Source organism: Embiotoca jacksoni, unplaced genomic scaffold (assembly GCF_022577435.1).
Source record: "Embiotoca jacksoni isolate LCO1_2020_lvr unplaced genomic scaffold, fEmbJac1.0.p SCAF_27, whole genome shotgun sequence".
In the NCBI taxonomy this organism is placed as follows: Eukaryota; Metazoa; Chordata; class Actinopteri; family Embiotocidae; genus Embiotoca; species Embiotoca jacksoni.
In genome coordinates, this window is record NW_027185378.1 from 2,660,087 (window position 1) to 2,685,873 (window position 25,787).

Here is a 25,787-nt window from a genome sequence, read left to right on the forward strand (position 1 = left end):
AATATTTTTCCGCTGCTGATGTTGATTAATGGTGTAACTTGTTCAAATTATTGGGCTGCAGCTTTCAAATGCGTCGTTTTTACAAAAAAAAAAAGAAAAGAAAAAGGCCAAATAAACGATCCCATCTTGTGACCTCAGAATCTTCTGAAAGTCCCAAGTTTATGAGTTGAGACGTGTTTTTCTTTTGTTTTCAGAAATGGCCACTTTATTTTTTTTGTTGGATGGTGAGTGGGGTTGCATCGGTATGCTGGTGTCACTGTATGCATTGGTATTAAAATTGCTGCTTATTACCGGTATTGAAAAAAGAAATGCAACTACTCGGCTGCCTGTCAGACTTCGCAACGGGCGCCACACACACACACACACACACACACACACACACACACACACACACACACACACACACACACACACACACACACGCACGCGCAGCAGAAAAAAACAAAACTGCTAATATCACCATCTCTAACCCCAAAAATGTGATTAAAAACGACATGAGGTACACGACTTCCCCACGTCACAACCTACGAGCTCATGAGTTCCATCTGAAGGCAGCATGAGGCTGTGATGATGGACGGAGAGTTTCCCTCCTCTGAGTGAAACTCTGTGACCGTGCAGTTCAACCACAAGGCAACAAGAAGAATCCCCTTCAGGAAAAACACAGCGAGGAAAAAAAAAATGCGAGGGCTTCGCTCCTTAGAAATATATATTATATAATATATATATATATATATATATATATTTTTTTTTTTTTTTAACAGGCAGCAAAATATGCAACACGCAGTCTTTTCATCAGCAAAGGTTTCGACTTTACCAACACATTCAATGATAATCCACAGTCAGTTTTGCTTCGAGGCAAGCAATCGTTTTGCAATGGTGAAGGTTTTTTTTTTTTGGTTTTTTTTTTTAAATGGTGGATATCTCATTTTGGAATTAAACTTAATCTGGCGAAGAGCTCCACTACAAACGCACGGAGAGGGAATTCAGAGTACAACGATTCAGAGCGTTTGTCACGCGGCCCCGTGGATGTGTGCAGCATGTGGATCGCACAGAAAGCAGAGGCAGATACGGAGCGGGGATACTTTGAAGGTTATTGAGACATTGTGGGATCGTAAAGAGGGAGGGAGGGGCAGGGCCTGCCATGATACCGCACTTCACTGAGGCTTTTCTTGAAAAATTAAGCCAATATGTTGACATGCTGATCTCATAACCGAAGAGCAAAGGCACGTCTCGCGGGCGCTCCCCCCGATTTGACTCCTAAAAAAAATAAATTAAAAAAAATAAAAAAAATCACAGCCATCCCAGGCAAAGGGACACATGCTGGGAAAGAAATAACACATGTCTGCACGAGTACAAACACTCACTGTGCCAGACACGACGTAAAATGAATTCAATAAGAATTGAATCCCTTTTATTTCACATGTCAAACTGAAACGATGCGAGAGAAGTCAAGATGTACGATATTTATTTTCCTGAAAGGATTCTTTCAAAGTGACAAAAACCTTGCAATCAAACACAGTATACAATTTGAATGAAACAAAATGTTCTTTCACTCGTGGGATGAGGCCCATAAAGTAAAAATAAATAAATAAACAAACTAATGTGTTAAAGAACCAGGGATTCATTTATCCCCCCCCCTCCCCCCCAAAATAATTGCCTTGTTTATTGTATGAGGTGCGAGCAAAAAGTCTGGAGAACGTTTCTGCAGCGCAGCGCAGCACAGTGATGGTCACGGAGATGAAAGAAAGAATACGTTTTGCGAGTAAGTGTTCCAGGTTACGCCGCTCGGTCTACGTCAGCACCCGAGTCACACGTGCTTTTGTGACCGGCGGTACGTGAAAATGAGCAGAAAGCACACATCGAATTCTCTTCCAAACTCTGGAAATGGTCAACGGAGACCCTTTGAAGCGCTTCAGAAAGTCGACGGCGACGAAACGACGGGGGGGGGGGGGGGGGGGGGGCGTTCGGGGGTGACGTTCACGTTTCAAGAGCGGCGGAGCGTCACCGTCCGAGACCGAAGAAGAAGGCGGCGCGTCAGGTCAGGAGACACCAGCCGGGTTTTTTGTTTTTTTTGTCTTTGACGTCGGCGGTGTCGCTCGCCGTGAATTCATCCCCCGGGGTCAGACTGTCGACACCGAGTTCTACTGGGAACCTCTTAAGGCGTCTTGAGGGGGGACAGACATTCGCTTGCGAACCGCCTCGACTGTTGGCGCCATGGCAACAGGGTTCTCCATCATGACACACACACACAGCTGCTCAAAGCCAATGAAAACTTATGAGACTCTCGCCCACGTCGCAGGTCGCCAAATCTGGTGAGAAGGTTTAGTGGTGAACTAAAACCTTCTCGTGACTTCTTTCGATTTCCCATAAACTCAATGTCAAATTTGACTGCGCAAGTTTCTGGAATTCCCTCGTAGAAAACCGTCGCGGGCGCAGGAAGGACGTGCAGACGCCACACAGAACTATTTGACAAGTATTTTTTATACTGCTTCTTTATGTTTGCTGTGCTGAGGGTTGTACGTTAAAGTCTCTTTCTAACTCTACATCTTCTTAACAGATTTTTCAAAACTGAACTTAAATGGAATAATTTATTAGCCCAATGCACAACCTTCAAGATGCGGCCTTACTTATGGCCTGTCTTTTGGATGATGATAATAATAATAATTATAATAGTGAGAGGGGAAAAAAAAGCTTTCTTTTCACAAGTAAATGCCTGAACATTCTTCATTTTAGCTGGTAAATCCTGACATTGCCCGTGGCGATAACGTACATGTATTACACAACCACAACAAAACATTTATGTTCAGATATATCTCCATAAAATGCAGTTTTGCATCTCTTGTTAAAAAATGCTGCCAGGTGAGTTGACAGTAGGTCTTATTTATTTTTTAGGAGGAATTCTAAAAAGGAAAACAGAACATTTTTTTTGGGGGGGGGAGTTTTTGATTTATGACAAGTCAGCCGAAGAAACTTCGTCAAACAAAACTCCCCAGTGGTATTTATTCCCCTCAAACATCGAAAAACAAAAAGATCTAAATCAGTTCCGTCGTCTGACTTTGATGCCATATGGGAACACTTCCGCGACATGCTGCTACTGGAGTATCTTCTGCTGCTCCAGTATTACTGGGTGGGCTTCATTGTTAGGGCGGTTATGTAAACCGAAATTTTCCCCGTCATCTTCCTACACAACACACACAAGTGGATCACATCCCTGCGATGCAGCTGCTGTATTAAACGTATCCCTCACAGCAGAGGACGAGCACAAGGGAAGAAGTCGAACGGAATAGTATTATTTTGTCCTTGCGGAGTGTCTTTGACCTCACCTGTAACGTCTGTACCATTTCGTCCACCTTGTGTTTAGTCATTTTACACGTGCCGCTAAATAAACTCAATAAACAGAGTCGTGCTCGCGGCTCAGCAACCCGAGGCAGACAGCCTTCTTCCATCATAGCTTGTGTTAGGGTCCAACTCAAGTTATTTATTTGTTTTATTTTTATTTTTTTTTACACGCATATATCTCTCGGCTATGATAAAAAAAAAATAAGTGGTAAAAATAGCCGATTAAATTTTCCACCGATTAACTTTGATTAATCAAGTAATTTTTTTTAAGCTCCAACAAAAATCAGAAAAGCGTTTCCCACTTCATTTGCATGGATGAAACTGTGAATATCCACAAACAGGTCTGTAAATTCATGCGGCACGTGAGCAAATCTGAGTCCACGTTTATGATTCTGCTCGTGCTCATAAAATAGTAGTAAATTAGTAGCTATTCTTTATTTCACATCAGAAATAATTAAACTGATGAGAAATTGTATTTAGGGATAATGCGCACAATGGTTATTATGTAATATAAGGCTTCAAAGATAATTTATGTTTTACACAAGCACTGCAGATCTTTTCATTAATGTCTGCCTTGTCTAAATTAAAACTTAAAGTCATCACTTTACCAGATACATGCAATGCTGTGCAATTAACGTCTGAAAACGGCTTCATATTCGTATTACTGTTCATTTTCTTCTAATTATTTTTTTATCGTTATTACTGCTAACAGCAACAGCCGCAGTATCATAAGCAAAAAAAGAGAAAACTTCAAGGGAATAATACGGCAAAAAATACCATCAAACTTCAAAGTGGGCAAAATAAATTAAACAAATTCTTTAAGAAACGCATCTCGGTGAGGACACAGATGTTAAGAAAAGCATCGAACAAAGCCAAATCTTTTTTATTTCTGTATCCTGGAGGGTTCTCTGTTCTGCTCTTGTGTTCATTTATTTATGTGGCACATCACGCCAGCTTCCTGTGGCTGCTGCGCTGCGTCTTTACTCCGAGTGCTGTGATCAGGAGCAGCATCATGAAGATTCATGTGCTCTGCTTGTATTGAGCTGTTTGGCACTGACAGATGCAGGAAGAGATTTAGAAGGATTGGAGGGGAACGCACGTTATCCATGTTAGTGGCTTTGGCAGATCGATGAAAATACAGCAGGACCGCTTCTCTGTCGTGAGACATCAAGTTTCACTCCGCGACCGAAAAAAAAAAAAAAAAAGAAGGGCTTTGTTCTAAATTTAAGCATCCAAATAAGCGGCGTCCAACTCATGTAGTATGCTCAATAACCAGGAAAAGAAAGCATTGTTTTGATTTTCTGGAAGCGAATAACCTTGTGCATCTTTTCAGACCATACACCGTGTGTACAATTATTAGGCGAGTTGTATTTTTTTGAGGATTCATTTTATTATTGGACAACTACAGTGCTCTCGGTCAATCCAAAATGTCAATAGACCTCGAACCGGACTATTTAAGTCAAAGTAAAAGTGAGGTTTTGGCTTTCTTAGGAGAATATCTCTGTGTGCACAATTATTGGGCAACTATTAGTGTGCAGGATTCGTATGCAACTAAATGAAAAACAAAAATGTTCCCATCAAAGTAAGAATAATAAACAAACAACTCAAAATTGTCACCGTAAATCTCCCGTTTAAGAAGGGCCCACGAGTTCTCAATAGGGTTTAGGTCAGGTGAGGAAGGGGGGGGGTCATGTCATTGTTCTTCCATCTTTAAGGCCTTTACTGGCTAGCCTCGATGCATGCGATGGAGCACGAGTCACTCTCATCTCATCGGTCCATAAAACCTTTGAAAAATCTGTCTTCAGATATTTCTTGGCCGAGTCTTGACGTTTCAACTTATGCGTCTTGTTCAGTGGCGGTCGTGTTTCAGCCTTCCTTACCTCGGCCGTGTCTCTGAGCACTGAACACTTTGTACTTCTGGGCGCTCCAGGTAGGTTGCAGCTCTGGAATATGACATCACCGGAGGACAACGAGTTCCTGGTAGCTTCACGTTTGAGTCTTCTCAAATCTTTGGCAGTTAATTTGCGTCTTTTTTTTTCCCTCAAACACGTTTCTTGCGACCCCGTTGACTATTTGCAACAAAACGTTTGACGGTTCTGTGGTCACGCCCCGATATCTTAGCAATTTCAAGAGTGCTGCATCCCTCTGAAATACTTTTTTTTTTTTTTTTTTTTTACTTTTCAGAGTCAGTTAAATCTCTTTTTTTGGCCCAGTTTGCTTGAGGAAATGAAGCTGCCTAATAATTATGCACACCTTGATATAGGGTGTTGATCTCCTTAGGCTACACCCTCCCTCATTACACAAACACACATCACCTGATATGCTTAAATCCATTAGGCATTCAAGTTTATACAGCTTGGAGTTGGAAAATATGCGTCAAAATGATGATACGGTCAAAATACTCACTTGCCTAATAATTGTGTACACAGTGTATATTCCTGATATCTGGTTGAATTTGTGATGTTTTGTTGGGGCAGATAGAAGCGAAATGAGCTGTACCCCAGACTGCTCTGTTTGTTTTCTTTGACTTAATACTCTCCGTCTGTTATAATGGGCTACACACACATGCAGAATTGTTAGACAGAGCTGATTAAAGGCCTTTACATACTTCATGCGCCGATGGTCTTTCACAGACAGGTTCATTAGCAGTCACCGAAGGCTGTTCTGTCGTGAAACCAAAAGCAAATCCGCTTTAAGTGTCTGACAATCACAAGTCACTGAAAAGTCAAGTATGCGGGGACAACAAGCAGGGACAGACTGCTGTACGTTACGTTTACAACACAAAAAAAAAATCCTGATAAAAGGAAGTAGTTCTTTCTGCAAAAACCTCAAATGAAACAAAAGAATGTTCTGATGTGTGACTGAAGGGCTGAAAGGAAAAGACTGAGCCGTTAAACTGCTGCGACATAAACATTTTAGAGACGGAGGTTAACCATGAAAGCTGCCACTTCACCTTAAAACTCCGTCGCTTTCTTTTAACTTCAAAGCCTCTTCACCTTGTTTCAAGGTGAAGAGGGAGACGAACACACGAACGAAAAATACCTGGTTGCTACGCAGTGGACTAAAAAGGATGAGAATGAAAACATCTCACATGTTTGCGTGACGTGTTTAAATGGTCCTAAACTAAAAAAAAATAGAAACGCACAAACTATAGGTGCTATGAGGAGATATGCGTGTGCACTTGCTGGCGTTCCCTTTTATGCTTCGGGTTTTGGGAAGCGTGAGTCAGATGTGTGCACAGGCTGCAACACATCACAGAGGAAGCATGTAAGGACACGCCAACGGACAAAAGCAAAGTCCTGCGCATCAACACGGTCTCCTCTGGAGACCAAATTTTCAATTTGTGTAACTCCATTAGAACTTCTTTAGTCCTTGCGTCCCTCGTGGCCAGATGTACGAACGCAACTGCTTTATTTCCAACATATAAATAGATGTTAGAAACAGAATCTAACCACACAATCTACGCTGGAACATCGGAGAAGCAGTTACATGACAGGAAATCAGTTGGTTAAGGTCATGCATACGACTATGCAGTGCATGAAAACGAACAGCTCAGACGCACACAAACCGACTTCCTCAGTTCAGCATTCATAATGCACCTGTACAACACGGGTACATGTATGATCAGTCAGCGTTTCCGAGTCTGGTTCTTGAGGTTATTTGTCCTTCACAATCAATATTTGAATAAAGAAATACACACAAACAGTGCTTAATTGGAAAACCAAGAGAACTGTAAGACCAGTGCATGCAAAAAAAAAAAAGAGAAAAAAAAGTGCATGATAACGTTCTTCAGAAAAGAGGAAGCTGACGACTTGCGAGCAGGAAGTCAGAACCGGTTAGAATAGTATCACATACATCTCATCACTCACTCATCTCTGGTGTGTGTGTGTGTGTGTGCGTGTGTGTGTGTGTGTGTGTGTGTGTGTGCGCGTGTGCGCGTGCGTGTCTCTTACTTAGACTCGGTCCTTTCATCACTGCCCAACATATACATGAGGGGAATATCTGTCAGTCAGTTGAGTTTACATGTCACAAACCCACAAGCAAGGCAACATCTGCTCCGCTCAACACTTGATGTACTGTCAGTAAACACCAGACGACAAACTCTTTCTTCCTGATAAACTCAAACCTTCGTCTGAAACGAGCTATCGGCAAAAAAAACAAAAAAATAGAAAACAAAAAAAGAAAAAAAAAAAGATGGCAGGCGGCGGCGTCTCCTTTGCAGCGATTGTGGTTTTGCATCAGTTTGAGGACGAGCGAGCGAGCGAGCGAGCAGCTGTTTGACAAAGAGCAACAGAGGCGTTTCAGCAGAGTAAACATTAAGTGAAGATGTTCCCGAGATTTCTATCAGCGGAACCACAAAAATATCAGTTTGGGCCATAAATCAAACACCGGCTGACCCTCCGCTTTGAATCCCCCCCCCCCCTTTTGATCCCACGACCGTCCTTAAAGAGAAAAAACATCTGTGCGAAGTAAATTCAGGCGGTGGTCTGAATGCCCGGAGCAAAGGTTCAGATGAAGGCCCCGTACGCATTTGCATTCGCCCACATTTAATATGATTTACCAGCTTTCTTACCGGCGCCATTACAGCTGAACACGGCGGGGGAAACACAGCTCGTTCCTACCAGGAGCGCGCAGAACAAAACTGGTCTGAGTAAATGAAGCCCACAGAGTTCTCCATGAAGGCCCGCGGATCCTCTTCACTCGGTTAGAGATGACAATAAGGGAAGAAAAATGTTATAACCCAGAATTTGTGCAAAAGAAAAACGATTAAAGTCCAGAGCTCAGGTTTTTCCCTTTTTGGGGTTTTTGCACAAACACAGTCCTGGTGCAGTGTAGCTATATATATATATATATATATATTTAGTAATGGTAAAAGTTAAATGATTCTCATCAGCTCCGATCTCCATTTAAAAGCAGCAGGCCGTCGGTATTTTAGTGAGTAGCAGGAAACAAACACGATTATGAAGCAACACAAGTTGGTATTTACATTTAAGGACACAAAACCTTTTCTACCATTTTGTAAAACACTGTTGAGAAATCTAACTTTCTGTTACATGCTTTACTTACGAGATTAACGTTGTACACGTTTTGCGTCGGTCACATCTGCGTGACGTTACTGTAAATACTGTGAGGAAAGCAACAAACACGCTGCTTGACGGTTTCATCCGAGCGACGGACAATATTACTCTCACAATCCCCAGGAAACGGTGTGACTGGTCAAATCATTTCCTATAACGGGCAGATTTTTTTTAAACCTAATGTTACTCAAACAGGCGAAAATAAAGCATCTGTTGGGAAATACTTTCAGCTGCAGGACAACGAGAAAAATACAGGAAATAATCAGACTTATCTTTATAAGAACATTGTAATACGTCAGTCAGAATCAGAAATACTTTATTCATCCGCAGAGGGGAAACTGTAACGGCAAACGCACTCACGTCTGCACCAGGAGAATAGATGGCAAATATATAGTGAATAGCGATACATAATTAATACAGTAGTTCAAATACATTAGAGTGCAAAGTCTGTGCAAAAAATATGATGTATTATATATAGCCCTTGATGGCACATCAAATGAAGACAAATCCATTAAGTGACATGTAAAAAACTGGAGATATAATACGTTATTTTCTGTTGTCTAATGGCAGATGAAGGTATGTTGAAGCCCTGATGCGTTCAATGGCAGTAGTAAAAAGTCTTTCCTCTAACCCAGTGCAGATTCTGCCTTAATTGCATCCCCCACCCCCCCCCCCAAAAAAAGTGTTTTGATGTGAATTTAAATGCTCCAAGACAACAGGAAGTCAACTTATATGACCCGGCGGTTGAAGCCGAGCCAGCGCTCCTCTTCATGCGGGCCGATCCGTTGCAGGGCGGCGCGCTGCAGGTACACGCAAAACAGATGCCAGAGCCTCCAGGAGGGACGAACCCGGGAATTTACGGGAGAGGTGAGGCTGAGAGTCGTAAGTGAGGAGGGCAGGAGATTAAAAGTCGCCCCTGCTGCGTTTGTAGGGGGAATCTACGAGGGCTGGGCCGGCGCGGAGGAGGAGGAGGAGGAAGAGGAGGAGGAGGAAGAGGAGGCCCGGCCTTTTGTTGGCTAATTGTGCCCGCAGGCTCTCTTGGCACCCGTCCTCTGGAGCTGTGGTTGTTCAGAGGGAATTCCTCCTCACGCTCTGCTCCGGGCTAGTCTGCTAGCGCGGCGCACACATTTTAAACAGCAGGCGCACATTTTTGCCTTTATTTCTTTATGCCAAAGGAATTTTAAGGAACTTCAGTCGACATGCTTATTACACAAACACACGTTGTAAAGGGCAATTTACAGTATGTGTTGGCGTTGTATTTCCCAGGAGGGGCGGGGGCGTACCGGACCGATGAGAGAGCATTTTGTTTTGCCTGAAACATTCTGACACTTTCGTGCACTTCACCGAGTCGTATTTCATCACAACGGCAGTTCGCCGCAAGTTGAACCCGTTACTTGTCACGTCGACGTCTATTCTCACATATTTTATGCGTTGAAAATGATGAGAAGACGCTACAGTGACGCATCCAGAGGTGAAATGATAACCGTGACTTTGCGCGAGTCCGCCCCTCCCAACTCGGCGATGCGATCCTTTTCCGCGGGGGCAAATCGACGTCATGTCGGCCCGAGAGAAGCCTCAAGAGCCACCAGAAAACGATGGCAGCGAAAGGGGGGGGTGGGGGGGGGGGGGCTGCTCTGTTATAATCTCCTCCCAGACAAGCAGCCAAAAATGGAGGGGCTGATTACTGAGGCGGGAAGCCGTCCCGGCGTTCAACAAGGAGCATCCGAGGCACGCTGCAAACCGCTGAGCTGTTTAGGACGACCACATCAGTCGGGCGGTGGCATCGAGCCAAATCTGGTTTGGATGATGTAATATGTGAAGAAACATGATTTGGCTTGATCCTTGAAAACTCATCACAACCCCGTCAGGACACGTCTTTGCTGGTTTCTCATCAGTCACACACACACAGGCACACGCGCGCACACACACACACACACACACTAAATGCAATTCTCCACTCAGCTGTCAACACCACCTGTCAACAAACGCCTTCCTACAGTTATCTCTGATGTTAATTCCTCCTGAATCTTAAACCACAGGACAAACACAGACGCACCAATTGCATTTTTGTTGTTGTTGTTGTTGAAGCAAGCAGTCAACAAAATCCTTGCAGAAGCGAGACTTTAACTGTAGATGTCAGATTTTTCAATCAATGTTTCAAGTTGGACTCATCAATATCACACAAAATAATACAGACTAAAACATTTATTTATGAAACAAAGCGAAACGGTCTCTGGCTTCAGCTTCTCTTATGGAAATTCTTGTGATCACAAACTCATTTTTAGTTTTTGGACTATTGATAAGTATAAACAAGACCTATGAGGATCTCATTTTGGGATTTAGCAAAGATCAAATGAATAATCAATCAGCAGAGATTATAATTGATGTTTCAATTCCAAAAATGATCGTGAATTGCTTCTTTTTCTTAACTTTCCTACTATCGTTTATTACACACATTTCTTTTCGGGTTTTCACGATTCATTTTCAAATGAATATCTCATTTAATGGTTTTGTCATCATTTTGCCACATGTACAGTACTGTGTATGATAATTTATCAACATTATCTTTTGTTCATGAGGATATTTTAGCAATTAAGTCCTTAGAAAATGTCAGTAAACCTAACAAGCTTTGACAGTACCATCCTCCAGCCAGGCAACCGAAGTAAACACGACATTATTAGATGCATGCTTCTTATTCCAAGAACTCTGAAGTACAAATGAGTCACATCGGCAGAAATAAAATAAAAAATAAATAACAAAAAAATAGACTTTTGTCCTCCATTGTCCTTGAAACATATTGATAAAAAAAAAAAAATTCTTATTCAAATTCAATGGTATAATGGAAAGGAGTTTGCAGCGAGTTCTCCTCTGTGTCTGCTGTTAGCACAGATACGTAAAGACATCTGCAACAAGTGACTGGTGAGAAGTTCCAACTGAACACGTAAATGTAAAAATGTTCTAATTACGTTGGAATTTTGTCAGATGCTGCGCCGATGTTAAAAAGGATCACGCAGTCGTCCCGTACTTGCACTCACGACATACCGGTTGAGCTGTGTTTTCTAACACGCAAGACAAATTAAAAATGACTTGGTTTTAATTGGGATGAAGAGCTGCTGTCTCTCCGCGGCGGACAGCTGTGTCCCCGGGCTCGTGTTTGACGACGATGATGTCACAGTAGGAGCCCTGAACCATGACGCTGGCTGCGGCCGAGCTGTCTGGCACGCAGGTGGACTGACGCTGGACGGCGGTGTGTGTGTGTGTGTGTGTGTGTGTGTGTGTGTGTGTGTGTGTGTGGGCGCACTCGGCCAGATGATGCTGATGATGATGATGATGTGCTCGTTTGCGTCCGTTCCAACAACCTATGTGCTTTAATGACCTTCTTGTGTGGATAAACTGTCCTGGATGATCTGCAGGTGTTTCTCCAAGTGTGTACGAGAGGAGATGAGTCCTAACCCGCGTGCATGTATGCCCCGTACACGCAAATCCACAAAAGAATACGGTGGGAAGCGGAGTTGCTTCGGCCTGAAGTGCAGCGACGCCGAGCGTTCAAGAGGACAAAACATGACTGGGCCGGTTCGAACAAGAACTTCAACTGAAGTTAAATGAACGCAAATACAAATAAGAACATGTTGCAACCGACAGTGACGTCGGTTTGTGAACGGCCGTGACGAAGCCTCCAGTTCGTCTCCGTTTTGCCGGTTCGGAGCGGGAAGTGACCATATTTGGACGAGCTGGGGGCGGAGCGAGCGGTGGATCCGACCGATCTGATTGGAAACCAGACGATACCACGTCCCGCCCACCGATAGCTGTAACCTGACTGCACCGCAGGCCTGTCAATCAAACAGACACGCCCCCCCCCCAAAAACACCTCTTTTTGAAGATCATTTGGTAATTAATGACGGGATTATTTTCAGATGGACCCCCAGAAAACCAATAGCAAGGAAACAAGGATTCATTTTAGCTAACAACTGAAATAATTACCGATTTAGAATTATTGTTTTAGACCTCCAGTAGCACTCGGTGGTATTGCAGCTTACGGCACTTCCACATCTGTCTCATTTTTCAGACCCAGAAGCTACGTCCACTTTTATATACAGCCAATGGGTGCGACAAATAAATCCTCAAATGCTCGATCAATGTAATTCTTATCTAATAATAATTACATCTGATGACTTATTGCAAATTTCCATTTGTGTTGCAGCATCTCTCTTTTTCTTTTTTCTTTTTTTTTTTTCAAATGAATGTAAGCGTTGTATCCAGGTGGTAGAAGGTCTGCGCACTGAAAGGCTCTGCAGTAATCCTCCGGTCCTTTCACCTGTGAGGAATTGATAGTTATAGTGAGCTGGCGACTGCCAGTTCACAGATGAAGCCGGCCCTGTCTGATGTCTGCGGCGTGGCGAGACCGGGCGTCGTGACTGAGGTTACCGCAGGACCATGTTCCAATTTAAACTCCTCCACACCCTGCATTTCATCTGCTTTTTTTTTTCTTTTTTTTTTACTCCTCATTTCATATCTGTCCTTCCAGCATCTATTTGTATATCTCATTTTCCATTTTAACATCTTTCCCCTTTCTTCTCTGGGTTCCCCGTCCTCTAATATTCTCTAACAGTCACACACAGGTAAATGATTATGCTTAGGTGCTGCAGCAGGGATGCTCTGCTGCTGTGTGTGTGTGTGTGTGTGTGTGTGTGTGTGTGTGTGTGTGTGTTTATAGTGAGTGAGGCAGTGAATGAGCAAGTGGAGAGTGTTGTTCCATGACACACACACACACACACACACACACACACACACACACACACACACACCAGCCAACCACTCACTGGAGAAATTGCCTGCCTCAATTTTCATAGAACGGGCGAATAAAAAGAATTAAAAAAAAAAAATAGAAAAAAGAAAAAGGCAGTGCTGGGGGATTCCTGCTAATTGCTTGCACATTCCCGTCTTCCTCCGGCTCGATTAAAGCCAGGCCACAATCTCCCTTTCAAGTCTGCTGTTCTCCACGCAGCCCCTCTTTACTGTATGCTGCTCCAGCGCTGCCCGCCAACCGACGGCAGAATATCTCACTGCTTTTCCATTTGCCCCCCCCCCCCCCCCCCCCCCCACACACACACACACACACACCGACGGCTTCTGGACCGAATCGATGTGAGGAGAGAAAACGCCGTAACAAAGTCTGCTCTGCTGTGTGTGCTGCATGCTGCTCTCCGTTTCTGCCTTTACGTTGAGGCCCATAAATGAGGAGAGAAGTGATTTGGATTCCAACTTGACATCTGAAACAGGTCAAACATAAAAACTGGAGGGTCTTTTTTTTTCTTTCTTTGTCTAGTCTTTTATCGAATGAGTCTTCGTGCCTTTTTGGGACGCGGAGGGGGGCCCTGGTGGGAATCAAACCACCAACCTCAGCAGCGCCGCTGCCCTGCTCTGTTCGCCAGCTGTCTCTTTGCTTTAGCTCCGTCGTATCCCGCGCCTCGCTTGACAGAATTTGAAATTAAGCGACCTCGGCTACCTACTTGTTCTCCGGCTTACCGTCCCGCAGTATGTCTCGCCGCTCGCCCGCCTACGTTTAATCCTCCACCCGACACCCGGTGTGCGCGTGGAGCGGTTGGTGCAGCACCTCTCCTCTGTTTCACACTGCAGGTGAGCTCCTGTTGTCCTCGTCACTCAGTCTGAACTGTGCACTTCCGTGCCGCCAAGTCCTTTACATCTGTGGCACAAACTGCTCAGACAGACACCCCCCCCCCACACCTCCCACCCCCCTCCCGCCCCCAACCACCACCACCACCACCACCACCGTCTCTACACACACACACACACACACACACACACACACACACACACACACACACACGCGCCATAACGACTTCATGGAAGCAATTTCGGAGCTGCGCGACGAAGGACAAAAAGGACACCCGACGTTAAGCATGAGGGGAACGGTGCAAAATATTGTCCGAGTGGAAACTCATCGCGCTCCACGATGCGACTCGTCCCTGGACGCACAATGTCTGAAACCACCACGCGCGGGTTACGCCGACATTCTCGCGCGTCTACGTCACATCATACCGCCGCACTCTATTTAGCACGTCGATATTTCAGAAAGGGTGGGTGGGGGGGGGGGGGGGGGGGGGGGGGGAAGGCTTTTACAAATCGAGGTTCGGGACTTCGCCGACGCGGGCGTCCTCGGACATCTTGGAATAATTACCGCGTCGAGGAAGGAGCGTGCGAAGGGGAAGCAGCTCGGCCCTCTTCGTCTGCTGTTCTGTACCACCGGGCTGCGTTTTTGTTGGTTGGTTTGAAATGAAATTTCGCCGCGGGAGGAGAAAATACCCGGCGCGGTACAAAGTGTTCCGCGCCGTCTCGGTGGAGCAGACGAGAGCGATATTGAACAGGAAGGGAAGTCAGCCGCTGTCTGGGCTGTAACCTGTGGCGTGAGCTCTAATGTGCGGCGGATGGGTGTGTTCATGCTCGACAGCGGCGGCAAACTGCCGCCAAAGACCACAAGATGGGAGAGGGCCACCAACGCCGTGTGTTATTTTCTGAACGTGTGTGTGTGTGTGTGTGTGTGTGTGTGCGTGTGTGTGTAAAAGAAGCGTGTGCGTTCACATGCTGGGAACATACCAGCATTTTTTTTTTTTTTTTTTGCTTCTGTAAACGATGCTTACACTCGCATCCGAGTTTAAACAATCTGTTGTATTTGGAATGAGATTAGGACGTGACCTCTGTGTGAAGTGGGGATCAAACCTGCACTAAAGAGCCCCTAATATCAGTTTCATCGTCCAACTTTCACCCATTGAAAGCCACTTAAACTACTCGTGAATCCAAATGTGTAATAATCTGCAGCTAAAAATAAAAAACAAGCGTGGACAAGCAAAAGCTTTTCCTCTAATTTTGCGATTAAAAAAGGGACTTTCCAGTAATTGTCCATGACTGTGAGACTTTCTGCTTTCATAATTAGGGTTAAAAATAACTACATTTAGTAAACCTAACATAACTTGGCTTGATTTATGATTAGTGGCTGTTCTTCTACGGTGCAGCACACCAGTATTCAAACCCCGTTTTATCTGACCATTGAAAAAGACAGTTTCGCCTTCATACTTCATAATAATAGATCCTCTTTCTACGTACACATCTGGAGCCGCTAAAGCAACGAAAACGTGGAATTTAAAGATTTTAAACATAACGTGTTAAATATAATGTTGGGACTACAGGGCTTTTTTTGTGCCGTACATTTTGCTAATCCAGATAGGCTACGTAAATAGCTTGCAAATTCCACATTAGGGAGGAAGTTTTAAGAAGATTTAGTAAGTCAAAAAGTCTCCATGGTGCATGATGTGGCATCCAAATCAAGGGAAATTTTATGGAGCAGTTAATTAAGAACTTTTTTATAGACAATAATACTCTTTTAAGCGTTTTTAAGCAGTGTGTGAGACCTTGACTAATGAACTTGGCTTTTTCACGTCTAACGATACCTAAAAGTTGGTGTTCTGATGTTTGGCTGGTTTTCTGATGTGAATAAAGTTCATGAGTGTTTTGATTTGTTTGGATGTTAAAGGAAACACAACAGAGCTTGTGCTCATTGGGACCTTCAATGCTGCAGAAATGTTTCTGTACCCTTCCCCAGATCTGTGCCTCGATACAATCCTGTCTCGGAGGTCTACAGACAATTCCTTGGACTTCATGGCTTGGTTTGTGCTCTGACATTCACCGTCAACTGTGGGACTTTACATAGACGGTGTGTGTCTTTCCAAATCATGTCCAATCAACTGAATTTACTACAGGTGGACTCCAATCAAGTTGTAGAAACATCTCAAGGATGATCAGTGGAAACAGGATGCACCCGAGCTCAATTTTGAGTGTCATGGCAAAGGCTGTGAATACTTATGCACATGGGATTTTTATTTTTTATTTTTTTTTATTTTTAATAGATTTGCAAAAATTTCAAAAAAATATTTTTTCACATTGTCATTATGGGGTATTGTGTGTAGAATTTTGAGGGGAAAAAATGAATTTAATCCATTTTGGAATAAGGCTGTAATATAACAAAATGTGGAAAAAGTGAAGCGCTGTGAATACTTTCCGGATGCACTGTATGGTGATGCAGATTTCTATTTAGAAAAATAATTCAGGCAATGATGCCAATATTATTTTGTTGTTTATTATATTTTGGTAAACAAACATTATCTGTTTAAATGTCGGGAATTCGTTGCGGTAAATAAAAACAAATTAACAAAATAAGGAGCCAGAACGAAAGACTTCAACCATGCGGCCTCATATTTAAATGTACTTTGCTTTTGACTTGACTCCAAAATGTTGCATGCTGCTGCAGCTGTAATTCATCATATTAACATCACAATCATGATTCACGCCTCTTTGCAATCTAATTTTCAAGTGATCACTGTGCAATAAGCTGTACCGTTGTGAGAGGCAGGGGAATGAATATGGTGAAAGTGATATGTCAATTAGGAATAATAAACATCCGCGTTGGTGTGCAAAACTTCACAAATTCATCCAAATCTGCCAAAAAATATTGCGGCTGTAAAATAAAACCTTCTCATCCACGAACTTTAAAACCATTTAAGACGAAAGTAAATGCAGTTTTCCAGTACCGTACGGCACAGATCAGGTTTCCCCGAGTGTTATCCGTGAAGCCCTTTAGGCTTTACCTGTCGTACTATTGGCGGGAAGGACCCGTCGCTCTGAGAAAATCCTTTACCACTGAAATACTAAGTGAAGGAATCCGCAGCACAATCACACAGACGCACGGTCAGAGAACGAGAGCGGCACTCGGAGAGGGCAGACCTCATCCAAGGCCACGAGTCCGCTCTTCTATGATATGCAAATCCGCAACTGCGAAGACTAAATGTCTGAATACATTTAGAAAACTATTAGCATGATGTCAAAATACACTTGTAACTGAAGCCTCCGTTTTGTCTTCGTTTCAGCTTTCTGCCGTCTCCTGGATTTTGCAGGGCAGTTCAATTTTATTTGATTTATTTCGCACCAAATGACAACACAAGTCGTCTCGGGGAGTTTCACGCGCACGGCGAGGTCGAGACCTTACGACCCGACCGTTTCCACGAGCAGCATTTGGTGACAGCGGGGCTTGATTGGCTACCGCAGCTAATTGTTTGTTTCAGGTTGTGCGGAGCTGCAGCACCGCCGGTGCTATGAAACAACTGCATTTATCACAAATGCCGTTATCACGAAAGGAGGAAGAGGTAACAGCTGTGGCACGCTGGTCGGGACAGAAAAGCAGAAGGAGAGACAGAAACCACTGCTAGCTGCTAAGCTAACGGTAGCGCGTTAAATATGTAAGCAGCAAGAAAATTTTGCAACGCAGGTGGTTGAGTGGAGCGAGAAGTGTTACAATTGGAAATGAGCCTCTGCACAGAGGGATGCGTTGTTGGTCGGCCACCATAAATCCATGAACGGCAGAACAGCGCAGGGCTGGTTCAGAGCGGTTGGGGGCAGGAAGTGACCATATTTGGACGAGCCGGGGAGGAGCGAGCGGTGGATCTGACCCGATCTGATCGGAAACCCGACGATTCCACGTCCCGCCCACCGATAGTTGTAACCTGACTGCATAGAAGGCCAATCAAACAGACACGCCCCCCCCCCCGCTCCCCACAAAATGTAAGCTCATTTTCTAATTAATGACGGATTATTTTCAGATGAAGCGCCAGAAAACTAATAAGAAGGAGTGACTTCAGCGAACAACACAGAGATAACTTGCGGGAAAAATGTATTGAATTTTATGAGACTAGTTGAATAGGAGTCTATGGAGCTGCGCCTCTAGTGGCACTTGGTGATATTGCAACTTAAGACACTTCTGCATCAGCCTCGTTTATTTTAGACCCGGAAGCTACATCCGCTTTTATATACAGTCGATGAGTGACACGGGATGCAGGATTGACATGTATGGCAAATGAAAGAGAAAAATAATTTGTCCAAAATTTAATGGGTTCTTCTTTGGCCCAAGCTGCAACCTCACACCAAGTTTCATAATTTTTTTTTTTTTTTAAAAACAGGCTGGTAATTTTTCTATTATCCTGCTGACAAACAAACAAACAAACAAACAAACAAAGTACCTACTCATGTCACACAATAATGAAATTTCTGTGCATTCACTACACATGCTGAATAGATGGTGATTATGATAAATCGGAAACTCTCCCTCCAAAAACATCAGCCTCACACAGACTACACATGCCCGCCAAAATGACAGGAAGTGTTTTCATCACGCTTCGAGCTCTGCAGACACAAGTACACAACAAAAGCTCCCTGCTTTAGACACTTCTAAAGCGCTGCCTTTTTCACCTGTTCCACCTTTTTTCCCCCCAAAAAATACACACACACATACACACCTGTCCAGAGTGCAGCTGTGGGTTTGTGTTTTTTTTTTTTATGCATTCAAATATGAAGATAAAAGAGTGTGTGTGTGTGGGGGTGGGGACAGAAACTGAAAAAAAAAACAAAGAAGATGGAGTAAGACATATAAAGACAAACAAGAGAAAGTGTATGTGTGTGTGTGTGTGTGTGTGTGTGTGTGTGTGCGTGAGTTGTAATTGTAATGAATTTGTGGTCTTCTTCATTCCGTGTTCCTTGAACTGTGCATGATGAGTGTCTGTGTTGACACATCTACATAATTGTTTTGTGTGTGTAAACCAACAAATTATGTAGATAGAATGAATTGTGTATATAATTATGTGCAGTGTGTGTGGACAAGATCTAACACAACGGTTGTGACAGTGTGTGTGTGTGTGCGCATTTGGTCTGTGTGAATTTTCATGTTTCTGTGTGTGTGTGTGTGTGTGACTGTCTTGTCGTGCCTTGCAATGAAGGTGTTGCGTGATATTTCATTGCTGGTGTGTATTTGCATGTGTGTGTGTGTGTGATACTGGATAATAATTTGTGTGTGTGTCGGTGTGTGTTTCTCCTCTGCCCAGATGGCTGTGCTCAGAGCCTGGAGCTTCTGAGATCTGTTGCCAGCGGTGAATACTGATCAGAGATCACTGTCACATCTACAGCGCGCGCGCGCGCGCGCGCACACACACACACACACACACACACACACACACACACACACACACACACACACACACACACACACACACACGTCATCCATCTTCTCCACCACACACCTCCACTTCCACATGGTCGAACTACTAATTCACACAGCCACTCTGTATCCTCCATGCTGATATTTCCTGGCTCTGCAGGTCACGGCTGCGACGCTGATTATCTGGCTGTCTGTCACACCTGAAGATTGACACCCTGCTGGCATGACTTCAGGAGATTTCAGGTTTATGGTGTGATTATGAGAGTTAATCAGAGCTGCTGAAATGTGAATTTCGGTTGAAGTGGCAGGATTTCCAGTGATTACTCTTTTCTTTCGTTTTTTTTTTTAAAGACAGATGGACCGTTTCATCCAAAGTAAACAACTGGAAATTGATCTCGAGAACCACTAGTGACAAAATAAGTCTGTTTATCAGTAAAGTAATTAAATACTAATGCAAAAAATTTGAATTACTGTTCCGAAATGATCAAATATGAGTTAGGATTGAGTGATATGCAGGCGGCAACCAGCGTTCAGATTTTGGATGTCGTCATCTTGTTAGTTGAGAGTAGTTTGGGGCAGGAAGTGACTATGTTTGGACGAGCTGGGGGAGGAGCGAGCGGTGGATCTGACTGATCTGATTGGAAACCTGACGATACTACGTCCCGCCCACGGATAGCTGTAACCTGACTGCACCACAGGCCTGTCAATCAAACAGACACGTCCCCAAAAACACAGCTTATTTTCTAATTAATAATGGGATTATTTTCAGATGGACCACCAGAAAACGAATAAGAAGGAGTGACTTTAGCTAACAACACCGAGATAACGAGTGGAAAAAATGTATTGATTGAGAATTTTATGAGACTAGTTGTACGGGAGTCTATGGAGCCGGAGGCTTTTTGGAGCCGACCTCTAGTGGCCCTGTGTGGTATTGCAACTTAAGGCAGTTCCTCATTGGCCTCATTTTTCAGACCCAGAAGCTCCGTCCACTTTTATATACAGTCATAGGTGATATGTTGTAAATAAATAATAAATACTTGTGATAGATTTAGCAAAAATATGCAAAATCGCATCTTAAATATCTTGTTAATCTGTTTTAGTCGCTGTAGTTGTCACTTTTTTCTGACATTTTAGAGACTAAATACATACTAAAATATAGATGAATTGATAAAAGTAATCGTTGCTGGCTGCCTGTATTTTAATCACATTATTCCTCTATAAATAGTCAATAAACAATAAAGAAGGAACAGTGACTAGTGGAGTTGATCCCCAATATCATTGCGGTCACAATTGCACCATTTTGCATTATTACAGGCTGCAGGAATTTGTTTTGCAAGCAAAATCCAGAAGATTAATCAATCCTCAGTATTAAAACCGAGTGCAGTGTTATCACACTGTTTAATTACATGTGGAAGCTCGGTGGTAATTTACAAGTCCATAAAGTGAATCCTAAATGTCCCGACCTCTTCGCACGGTGCCAGCCGTTCTGTCACCTGTCAGCAGTTTGCCACCAATGATGACACTGATCTGGAGGTTTATTCGCAAAATGCGGCAATAAGGATTCGCTAACGATCACAGATGACAGTGCCTATCAGAAAAAAATAATAACAATAATAATAATAATATGGACAGCTTCAGCTGAACATTTTGTTGGACACCATGTTCCTGTTAAGTAAACTGAGATTTGCTGCACCGAACAGCTTGCTCTGCTTTATTTGAAAATCCAGAGGGCAGTAAAGTGAGTGTGGAAAGCAAAAAAAAAAAAATCTAATCCTCTGGAAAAGTAATTGTTGAGTCACTGGTGGTGATCAATAACCACAAAAATCTCTGCAGGTAAACATCATTCAGGATATTTTATTACATTCATACCTCCATTTATAGTCAAGGTTAAGGTACACGACACACAAGAAAGATCTGGAGCGGCTGTAATTAAGGGGCGAAGACGCGACTGGATCAGACGTTTCTCCTTTTCAAAGCTCAACCCCCCCCCCCGTGTAACGCACCTCTTCAATACCGTCCTGTTCGCAGAACCGAATTGTTCCACTGAATGGATCAAACCTGCCCTCTCCGCCTCTAATCAGCAATCCTAAGCAAATGAGTGAGAATGATTCTTCAGGGGACGAGCCACAGTGGTGTCCATCACGCCCCGACACGCGCTCGGGGATGTAGTTAGTGTGCACAGTGCATGACGCGCGCGCGCGCGCGCACACACACACACACACACACACACACACACACACACACACACGCGCGCGCAGCAGAACTGAACTCGCACACACACACACTTACACACAAAAACGTGCACCGAAACACACACACATACAGTTTACGGTCTCATACATAGAGAGTTAATACCAACAAAAACACACGCAGATTATATTCCCGCACTCACATTATCCAACATCCCCCCCCCATTACACACACACACACACACACACGCACACACACACACACACACGCACACACACACACACAGAGACGCAGTATCCCGCTCTGCCTTCCCAGACAAAATGAAAGTGAGGAGGCAGCCGCATCACACCTCCAAATGGGCTCCGGGCTCTCCGAGGACTTTGAGTGAGGGGAGAACTCGCTGCTCTCCTGTGGCTGTCGGCAACACTAATCTGTCCGTCTTCCTCTTTCAACAAACACAAACACCAGCAAAATATGGAAGTACACATCTTTTTTTTTTTTTCTCTCTCTCTCTCCATTTCTTTCGCACAAACACACTCACACACACATTCGCTCTCACAGAAGTACACACACGGATGCACGCGCGCTGCCGCGCACACGCCGTTTCCTGCACTGTGTCGATTCCTCTCCATCTATCACGGGCGCGTGCACGAGCCCCGCCAGTGCAACACATGAGAAAAGTGCATTAGGAGCCCGGGCTTCTGCATTCCAGCTGTCCAATGCTCGACAGGTATGCTGGCTGTCTCTGGGTGGTTTCCCCAACGCAAATGTTTCACAAGGTTCAGTTCCTGAACTGATGAAATACGACACAGGAACCTCTCGTGCCGCATAACAGACATAAACAAGAAGAAGAAGAAGAAGAAGAAGAAAAATGCACAAAAAAAAAAAACAACACAAAAAAAACCCCTATCTGCATTCTTGTAAGCACAACAAGGCTTCTACAACTGAGCTCCGCGGGAAAGAAAATACAAGCGGGATTTCTGTCATAAATGGAGCATTGACACATTCCTAAGAACAAACAGAAAAAAAAAAAAAAACACCAAGTATGTACAGTAGAGCATGTACAACAACATCTGCCATCCCTCAGAGTGGAAGTGGGCTGCACATGTTTTTCCACAGGGGGTTCTCAGGTTTCACTAGGTAGGGAACCCCGAGGTTCTCCCAGTGAACGCCGCCGTGTCGTGCACAGCTGAGGAGCAGCTCCCACAGCTTTGATCCACTTACCCGAAGGCACGAAATGAAGAACTTTGTTGGTCTCCATGGCTGAGCAAGTGGTGGCGAATGCACACTTCCTCTCTCCAACCGCCTCCCCCCCCCCAAGTCAACCCATCATGGTTGTGTTATCCTGTGCTGATGAGTGTGAGATCACCTCTGCTCCCTTGCTCTGCTCTGTTTCTGACTGCCTCTCAGACACATGCAGTGACTCAGCCCCGCTCTGCCTGCCTACTCACCGTCTCGCCGCTGGGTCCTAGAGCCTTCTCGTTTCTGCCCCGCGCTCCTTTTCATCCCGGCCCACCGGTCGGTCGGCAGCCTATGGCGGGCCGTCGTGCGGTGAGGCAGGCCTCGCGTCAAGACACACCTCTCCAACACGACTCCCTCAACCCGGCGACGCCGACATGCAACACGTCCCTTCGTCGGCCGCCCCAATCTCGCCCGTGTGCTTCGTCATCGAGCTGAGACGGACTAAACTAGTTTCCCCACCACCAGCTAATCTGTCTCCATAATCCTTCACTCAACATTAAAAAAGGAGAAAACAAGGCCGGTTGAGTGATCATTTCGCTCAGCATGCCAACATTTATGTTCAGTTCCGTGGAATTATAGCTTTGTTTTTCTCTGCAAAATGTAGTGTATATATAATATACACACACACACATATATTATCTTATATACAAGATAAATATAAACTGATTCATATACATATAGCTGCTGGTTACAGTCCCACTCTGATCTCGACTTTGCTACTTTTATCTCTTTTTCGTGAATATATTTAGATTTGTCACCATTTTAAGACTATTTTTATTAACAATTAACACCAGATTCATCCAACAACATGAGATTTAAATGGATAAGTTATATATTGGGGCTTTTGGAGAGACTAGCAGTTGGAACATGCCTTCTGACTGCACTGAAAGCCTCTGTTTCATGTCATGCCCTTTTCTGTCTCCATATGTTTCCTGCGGGCATCTGCACTGTCAACTATCGGATAAAATGCCAAAAAAATAACCTCAGTCGCTGCCATGATCACAACTGACTCATGCATAATTTGCCTCGATGTCAGAAGATCACGGAAAAGATTTGAGGATATAGAATCTGGGAACTAGGAAATTAAAGCAAACATAACAACTTAAGAGTAAACCACAGTCAGAACTAGTGGGTGTATTCTTAACATGTTCAATTATGGCAGAGATTACAGAAAAGTCCATCATGCCGAGATAAAGTGACACAGACCCCGGATCAGATTTGTGTTGACACTTGTGTATATGGTTGCCAAAAAAACTCCAGTCTTGCGTGATGACAGGTGAGCTGAGCTCTGTCCAGAAAACAAGCTGCTGCTGAGAGCACGCGACTCTGGCTTTCAAATTACGGATTTAATAGTAGTTGTTATGAACCCACAAAAGACAACAACACAAATCACATTGATTAGTTTGTCCAAAAGAACACAAACTCCGTACGGGATCTTAAAAATGTAAAATTCGGATGGACGCAAAACAGGAAGTCAACCCCGAACTAATCTCAGCTTCCACACGTGCCTCCATTTGCAATCACTGGTGTTTCTTCACAGTGAAACAATATATGACCCCTATGAAGCGCCATACCACCATTGACCTTGATGGATCTGAGGCTAATCTTACCTGCTGCTGCAGCTTTCATTCGTAATAATACTACTTCCAAACTATAACCACCATTTCTTTCATTTCTTCTACTTAAGGTAGAAAAACACAATTCCCATCGAATCTTCAAATATTCACTCCGTTGTCACAACTACAAAAAAAGGGTACGACTTGCTGTTACCATTTCATTAAATCTCAAACGACCAACCGCACCACCCCCAAAGCACTCTTCATCACCTACAATTCATCAACAGCTGTGACTAGCAATCACCTCGGGTCCCAAAGCTAAATTCTGCTAAGGATCCCTCCTACTAGACCTCTGAGCCAAACTATTTGTGCAAAAGGTAAACGACCGTTCAAGCGGATTTCCTTTAATGCGTCGTCAAATATAAAATATTTTTCATATTGGTGTGAATACTTGATGGTTTTCATATACGAAGAGATTTGCCTCCATACAATGTCAATGTCAATCCATTGGTTTCCAAATTCTAATCAGTTCATTCTTGGGTGAAAGTGAACGTTTGTGCCAAATGTGAGGAAGTTCCCTCGAGGTGTTCCTGAGATTTCAGGAAGAGCGGGATCGACAACCTGAAAACATAACGCCTCCGGGCCACAGAGGGATGAGCAACAATCAAACAAGCTGTTTGGCCAAGAGCCTTGAAACTCTAAACCTTTTCTGTAGTTACGGCTCTTTGGCATTTTGAATCCGAATTATAATAGCATTTTCCAGATAAACATTACTATGCCTACAATAACTGTCACTGAAGCCAACACTAAAACTAAACTGGAAATATTTTTAAATTCTAGATATATAAATATATAAACATATATATATATATATATATATAAATAAAGGAAGAGGGCTTAGTAATTATTAAATAATGTAAACAAACAAGTATACAAGTGATATTTGCATTTTTTTTTTTTGTTGCATTTAATCCCTTCACTTATTTCCACGGTTTCAAATGTAATGCCGAATTCTATCGTGTCAGATTTGAATTGCTTTCTGTGATGTAATAATAAAGGAGTTTGGCTGAATTTATAAATCTAACAGAGTGTTGGATCAAAAAGTTAATTTCCCACCCTGATGTAAATGCTCTGCGAAAGGTCAGTCATTTGCATAAGCCTGCAAATATTACATCGCTGTGTGTGGTATGGCCAGTAGGTCTGCTTTGCATAAGAACTGTTACCCACTGCGAGGGCAAATACGTCATTCGGTGAGCCGATGCACTTCCTTCCCCAGAGGATAACTCCAGTGTTCTCACCCGCCGCGCTCGTGCCACCCAGGTGTAA

The 25,787-nt window shown here is 43.7% G+C and overlaps 1 protein-coding gene across 4 annotated transcripts in view; it reads right to left on the minus strand.

Annotated features, from left to right (window-relative positions):
• Window positions 1-25,787, minus strand: part of slc4a11 (solute carrier family 4 member 11) — a 97,233-nt gene that overhangs the window by 58,830 nt on the left and 12,616 nt on the right. For 2 of the 4 annotated variants that reach the window (XM_069160774.1, XM_069160772.1), the window contains exon 1: window positions 22,888-23,071. The exons of the other annotated variants lie outside the window; for them this stretch is intronic. In XM_069160774.1, coding sequence (XP_069016875.1) covers window positions 22,888-22,924 — 37 coding nt within the window. In that variant the 5' untranslated portion in view covers window positions 22,925-23,071. Of the gene's footprint in view, window positions 1-22,887; window positions 23,072-25,787 lie in introns of those variants that run through there. 4 annotated transcript variants of the gene reach the window in all.